Source organism: Beta vulgaris, assembly GCF_026745355.1.
Source record: "Beta vulgaris subsp. vulgaris cultivar EL10 chromosome 3 unlocalized genomic scaffold, EL10.2 EL10_2_Chr3_s1, whole genome shotgun sequence".
In the NCBI taxonomy this organism is placed as follows: Eukaryota; Viridiplantae; Streptophyta; class Magnoliopsida; order Caryophyllales; family Amaranthaceae; genus Beta; species Beta vulgaris.
The window spans coordinates 479,086-486,234 of NW_026611040.1; the positions used below are offsets into that span (position 1 = coordinate 479,086).

The 7,149-nt window shown below is 37.2% G+C and overlaps 2 protein-coding genes across 2 annotated transcripts; one reads left to right on the forward strand and one right to left on the reverse strand.

Moving 5' to 3' along the window:
• The first annotated feature begins 1,940 nt into the window (after positions 1 to 1,940).
• On the forward strand, positions 1,941 to 2,375 carry LOC104884609 (uncharacterized). Its single transcript, XM_010669294.1, has one exon. It carries the CDS (start codon positions 1,941 to 1,943, stop codon positions 2,373 to 2,375), a length of 435 nt encoding a protein of 144 aa, XP_010667596.1.
• Positions 2,376 to 5,774: 3,399 nt separating this feature from the next.
• Positions 5,775 to 6,814, reverse strand: LOC125495752 (uncharacterized mitochondrial protein AtMg00810-like). Its single transcript, XM_048640568.1, has 2 exons — positions 6,440 to 6,814; positions 5,775 to 6,305 (listed from the first exon to the last, which is right to left on the reverse strand). The coding sequence occupies exons 1-2, from the start codon at positions 6,812 to 6,814 to the stop codon at positions 5,775 to 5,777; spliced, it is 906 nt and encodes a 301-aa protein (XP_048496525.1).
• Between the last annotated feature and the right edge of the window lie 335 nt (positions 6,815 to 7,149).

Below are 7,149 nucleotides of genomic sequence, written 5' to 3' on the forward strand. Positions count from 1 at the left end.
GTTGATCCATGAATTGAGTCATCAAGAAAGAGACAATAAAATTCGTTAAACTTATCTAAGTGTGCATAGCTTCAAGATGGGGATGCTAATGCCAAGCTGTTTCATAGGCACATAAAAAAGAGACAGATTCAAAATGTTGTTTTTAGGATTCATAATGAGGCAGGTGAATAGGTTAGTCAACCTGCCCAAATAAATGAAGCTTTCCTTGAGTATTATCAGTCTTTGCTGGGGACTACCTTATCACATAGAAGGAAAGTAAAGAGAAGTATTGTTGCAAAAGGGCCTTTGGTCAGTTCACAGCACTATGAGAATCTAGTAAGACATGTGACTGGTGAAGAAGTGAAGGTGGCTATGTGGTCTATACATGGTGATAAGGCCCCTGGCCCAGATGGGTTTTGCACTCATTTTTTTAAGGATTGTTGGCACATAGTTGGACCAGATGTAGTAGTAGCTGTTGTAGATTTCTTTCGAAATGGCAGACTCCTTAGTGAGGTAAATTCTACTACAATCACCACTTATTCCAAAGGTTTCATGTCCCAGTCATGCAGGGGATTATAGACCTATCTCTTGTTGCGACATCCTTTATAAGTGCATCAACAAGGTGTTGTGTAATAGACTGAGGATAGTGTTGCCTGACATTATCCTGGAGAACCAGGGTGCTTTTGTACATAGTTGATACATAATGCACAACATTATGATCTGTCAACATTTATTGAAGCATTATGGGAGACATAATACTAGTGCAGGGTGCATGATGAAAATTGATATGAGAAAGGCATATGACACAATAGAGTGGACACTTCTGAGAGAAATGCTTGAGGCCTTGGGTTTCCCTGAGAAATTTATAGGGCAGGTCATGACTTGTGTGACTTCTCCCAAGTTCTCCATTATGGTAAATGGAGCTCTACATGGCTATTTCTCCTCTAGAAGAGGAATTAGACAAGGGGACCCCTTATCTCCTCTTTTATTTGTTATTTGCATGGAGTACTTGTCTAGAGTTTTGTTAGTGAGCAACCAAGTTTCAAGTTCCACCCCAGATGCTCTCCAATGAGGCTCACTCATCTTTGTTTTGCTGATGACATCTTGTTGTGCTGTAAGGGTGATTTTACCTCAATAATGCTATTGCTAAAAGGTTTTAAGTTGTTCTCTTAAACTTCTAGATTGCAAGCAAATGTGCACAAGTCTGCTATATATTGCAGTGAGATGGAAAATGTAGGATACAAAGGGCTTTGGATAGCTCTGGGATTGTTAGAGAATATCTTCCTTTCAAATATTTAGGTGTGCCTATTTGCTCTAACAGAATTTCAATTGCTGATTGTGAGAAGTTAACTGATAAAATCATAGCTAGAATTCGAAGTTAGGGAACAAGAATATCTCTTTTGTTGGGAGACTTCAACTAATAAATTATGTTCTCCTCATTATGCATTCCTATTGGGCTTAAGTCTTCATGCTTCCTAAACATGTGCTTCTAAGATTGAAAAAAATTGTCGAGCCTTCCTTTGGTCAGGGGATACTTTTAGTAGTAAGCCTGGCTATGTGAAGTGGCAGAAAATCTGCACGCCTAAGTATGCAGGTGTTTTAGGGGTAAGAAACATTCAGCTCTGGAACATTGCAGCTCTTGGAAAGTATGTATGGGCTGTTGAGAAGAAAGTAGATAATCTTTGGGTGAAATGGGTGCACAACATCTATGTTAAACAAGATGTTTGGTGGAGTTACAAGCTAAGCCCAAGAATACGTGCAGTTGGTATGGGAGACAGCTATGCAATACCAAAGAAATGATCAAGCAACATTTCACTTCTTCTGAAATTCAGCAAATGCAGACATACTCAATTTAGTTTGTGTATATGAAGTTAACAGGTGAGCATGAAAAATTGATTTGGAGTTAGGTAGTGTGGGGCAGATTGGGTTTGCCAAAGTATCAATTTTGTTCCTGACTAATAATGCAGCATAGACTACAAACAAAGGAAAAACTGCACAACATTGGTGTGTGTGAAGATGAACTATGTTTGATATGTGGGGATCATGCTGAAACTCATGAGCATCAGTTCTTCAATTGTCATTTTAGTAAAGAGTGTGTTAGTAGGATCAAAGCTTGGTGTGGTGTTCAGCACCAGAGCTTAAGCTTTTTTCAGATCATTGATTGGATAGCTAGGAGAAGAAGAGGATCCAAGATTAGAAGATTTGTACAGGCTGCTGCTATGGAAGCTATAGCTTACTACATATGGAGGGTAGGGAATGAAGCTTATTGGGTACATAAAGTACAGAGTATTAACTATACTGTAAAGCATATACAAAATATAGTGAAGGCTAGAAGTTTATGTTGTTTGCCTAAGAAAGTTAGCAGTAGGGATAAGGAGTGGATTGAGTCTTTGTAATTAGTTTGTTTTGATTGTTACTTCCCTTGGAGTCCATCCTAGATGGTTTGCTTGTGGAAGGTTCCTGAGTTGTATTGTTGGTGTTATCTGAACTTTAATACAATCATCTTACTTATCAAAAAAAAAAAACCCCGTTAAACAAATAGGAGAGAGAAAAAAAAGAAGGAAAGAGAGTGTTGCTCAGATCATGGGAACGATCTCAAAATGCCAAGGCAAAAGGGAGTTTGTTGCCAAATGGCACAAGGGGAGAGGAGGCTCAAAATGAAGTGGGGTCCACTGCTGCTGCATGGCAGCCATCCAACGCCCCTCATTTCTCCAATCTAACGGCTAGGATTATTTGTAATTGTTAACGTTGCAAATTTTTGCAACCGACATATTGTCAATTTTCAATTTTTTTCTCTTTTAAAAAGCACCAATAACTCTATTTTTTTGGTCTATAAATAAAGACTAATATTGAGCTTTTTTTACACAACTTATTTTTTAGCTCATTTTGTTATTGAAAGTCATATTTGATTCCTTTCTTCATTTATCTACCCCGCAAAAAAAAAATATCTCCTAATTAAAATTAGTTATGTAATTCTATCTGTATGTGTGATTTATATTGTTGAATGAAATATTTTATTATTATTATTATTATTATTATTATTATTATTATTATTATTATTATTATTATTATTATTATTATATTTTTCTGATTATATATTTGAATCGATAATATTAAGTTAATTACCATATCCAATTATGTACAACATTAACAAAATTATTTTTAACTAATAGTTTTCAATCACTAACATAAAAATTATTTACATTCAATAATCATTAATTAATTCTTAAATAACTCATAATAAATAAAAAAGATAGGATGGGAAGGAGATTGAGGAGAGAGAATATATGATGGGTTATGGTAAAAGTAGAAAAGAGAATGTGAAGATCTAAAATTATAGATCATCCATTGGGGGTCAAGAGATCATAAAAACTAATTGTAGATCATGAATGAGGTGGAAGAGTGAGAAATGAATAAAGTAATTGATGATCCCAAATTTGGGATCATACATTGGCCATGCTCTAAAGGAGAGTGAAAGAGGCGTGATTTCGAACCATGAAGGAGGGTGAAAGAGGCACGATTTCGACCATTAAACTTCGCCTGAAATTTGCAACCTTACTTGATTTAGGAGTGAGAGACACGATTTCGACCATGAAGGAGATTGCCGAATTTAAGAAGGAGTGGAGTGCGAAGCAGGGAATGAGAGGAGTGAGAGAGAACAAGGGAGGAGTGAGAGTTGTGAGAGAGAATGGAGGAATGAGAGAGAATAAGGGAGGAGTGAGAGGCATGGAATAAGGGAAGAGTGAGAATATAGTGGTCAAACAACGCATAGCAAACCCTAGCCTCTATTTTATAAGTAACATAAAGATATTGCTGCCGGCAGAAATAAATGAAAATGGTAATTTTTAATATACTGCTACGGTTTTCTGGAAAAAAAGCAATAATAATAGGTTTTATGTATTTATTTTCTTTTCCCGCGGTTTATTGCTGCATATGGGTACAACTCGCATCAATTTAATTGCAACAATACACAATTATTCTACTGGTATTTCTTATCATAACCTCTAAAAACGATTTCTCTCAACAGCAGAACAAGATAGAGAAAGATCAACCTTATTTTATTATAAAAAAGTTAAGTTATTTTTGTTTTAAAATATCAATAGTTAACAACATTAGTTATTCTCTCAATTTCAATGATATTTTACAAGTTTAGGTTTTACCAAAAGCATGCATGTAAATATAAGGATATTTTATAAAATACCTAAATATTAGGGTTATCTCATTTAATGTCCCAAAATTAAACTCTTGACCAAAATATGTTACTTCAAAATTCGTGGCCTTATGCCACTTGCCAACTTCAAAAATTAAAATTAACACCTTTATCACATATATACAACTTTCTTTTTTCCTTATAGTCATCTTTTACAACCTAATTGCTCATCTTTTATGTCCACGGTTTTTTAACATAGTGACAATTATTTTTTCATAAATCACATATATAACCATTTGGTCTACAAAAATTAGTTTGCACCAGGTGCATATAAGTTTTGTTTGTATAATGGTCAATAACATAGACTAAATCTGGGGATTATGTTGCTATCCATTATTGGACTTAGGAGGTTATATGCTTTTCTATTTATATGCTTCTTCGTTATTTGAGGAATACCATTTTTTTTTTTTTTTGAGGTATAATAGAGATTAGGGAACCTTTCTCCCTGGAGACAACTAATGAATGAAGAATAACAAAACTATTCTATAAGTTCGTGTTTCAACCAACAGTTACATCCATAGAAGCAACAATAATGGAGTGAACTTTTTTTGATGATAATCTGCCGCACTATTTGCTTTTTCTATAGACAATGCTAATAATTTCATTAAAATGGTGAAGAATGAAACGAAAATCATCCATAAGAAGAGTCTGAATATACCATGCATATGCATGAGTCGGACCCTTGCAGAATACGAATTACGGCTTGGTTATTTCCTTCCATACAGATGCCTCGAATTCTCTGAATTGCTAGTAGAAGACCATTTTTGAGTCCCCAAGATTTGGCCATGAGGGAGGATGTGTGGCAAAATCAACATGTATGCGCTTGAACAATGTGGCCAAGATCGATAATCTCGAATAATAGATTCGGCTGCAGCAGATAATTGACTAACATAGCTGTCAAAGTTTAATTAATAATGTCCATTGGGAGGAGGGTGCCAAGTAATATACTTATATGCTTCTTGTACTTGGTGAAATTATTGCAAGGAAACAAAAAATGAATATCAATTTCTCAACATAATATACAACTCATTATGCTATCATTAAGGCTATAATCTAGGAAACTAAATATACACACCAAGATATTAACAATATACAAGAATATATATGCATATATTCTAACACAACCCCGCAGTTTAAGCGGGAGGAGGATGAACGCTAACGCTGTCCCGGAAGTCTTCAAATAAGATGAGAGGAAGACCCTTAGCTAGGTGAAGATATCGGCAATTTGATATCGGGATGGAACATGTAAGATGCGCACTTGACCACGTGCCACCTTTTCACGAACAAAATGAATATCCATTTCTATGTGCTTGGTGCGCTGATGTTGAACGGGATTACCAGAAAGATAGATGGCACTGACATTATCACATTAAACTAATGTAGCTTTAGATAGAGGACAATGCAATTCAAGAAAAAGGTTACGAATCCAGTAAGACTCGGAGACAACATTGGCCACGCCTCTATATTCGGCCTCAGCACTGGATTTAGATAGAGTCGACTGGCGCTTAGAGGACCACGAAATCAAGTTATCTCCTAAGAACACACAATATTCGGAAGTAGAGCGGCGAGGATCAGGACACCCACCCTAATCAGCATCAGTATATGAGATAAGAGAGGTAGATGAGGAGGGATAGAGATGTAAGCCATGATCCAGAGTACCCTGAATATAACGAACAATGCATTTGAGATAGTGCATATGTTCGGTGCGTGTGTCATGCATGTGTAAGCAAACTTGTTGAACCGCATATGAGATATCTGGCCGAGTAAAGGTGAGATACTGAAGAGCCCCGGCAAGACTACGATAATGAGTCGGATCATCATATGGAGTACCTGCACTAGCACTAAGTTTCCGTTTGCTATCAACTGGAGTCAAACTAGGCTTACAGGTAGCCATACCGGCACGGTTAATAATGTCCTCGGCATATTTGCGTTGTGAGAGAAACAATCCACCCTTATGACGAGTAACAACAATGCCAAGAAAATAATGTAGAGGACCTAAATCCTTCATAGCAAACTCTGAGTTGAGATGAGACATGATAGAACACCGAAGAGCATCAGATGAAGCTGTGAGGATGATATCATCCACATATAACAATAGGTAAGCCATCTCAGAGCCCTTACGATAAATAAACAAAGAGTTATCAGAGTTACTGTTATGAAAACCAATGAAGCAACAAAATCTGCAAAACTCTTGTACCAAGCCCGCGGCGCCTGCTTAAGACCATATAAAAACTTTTTCAGTAAGCATACATGATCAGGATGATTTGGATCGCGAAAACCCATAGGTTGATGCATGTAGACCGTTTCCTTGAGTTCACCATGATAAAAGGCATTTTTAACATCCAACTGATGAAGAGGCCATTTCTTAGAGAGAGAAAGACTAAGAACAGTATGAATGGTAGCCAGTTTGACTACCGGACTGAAAGTATCACCACAATCAATGCCAACCTGTTGAGTTTTACCATCACCTACAAGACAAGCTCTATGCAGCTCAAATTCACCATCAGCTTTTTCTTTATGAGCAAAAATCCACATAGAGCGAATAACATTCACATTAGGAGGACGAGGTACTAACTCCCAGGTCTCATTTTTAATTAGAGCATTAAATTCATCATCCATGGCCATTTTTCAATTCGGGTCACGTAAGGCAGCTAATGGGGTACGAGGGAGGGGAGATTTCGTCACTGAAGTATGGAAATTATACTTGGGATTGGGACGGAAAATTCCTCGTTGGCTGCAGGTCACAATACGTGAGGGCTGGGTGGAAGAAGGCTGGAAATGAGATGGGCCAGTGGGAGCAAGATTAGGCAGGCTAGCTAATGGGCTTGAAGGAGGAGCATTGGAGGGAGAAGAGGGAGAAGACACGCTACTAGGCCGAAGTGTAGGAGGGGGAATAGAAGGCGTGTCTGGGTCAAGGGAAGGAGTTGGGCCAGAAGGAGGTGAGTGTGGTGCTTGGGTAG

Excerpts from the sequence above, each read along its gene's own strand:
- LOC104884609 (XM_010669294.1), top strand. The coding sequence starts at position 1,941 with ATGCAGCATAGACTACAAACAAAGGAAAAACTGCACAACATTGGTGTG.
- LOC125495752 (XM_048640568.1), bottom strand. The coding sequence starts at position 6,814 with ATGGCCATGGATGATGAATTTAATGCTCTAATTAAAAATGAGACCTGG. Across the intron at positions 6,306-6,439 it reads ATCCAAATCATCCTGATCAT|GGCTCTGAGATGGCTTACCT; the intron begins GTATGCTTACTG and ends ATTTATCGTAAG.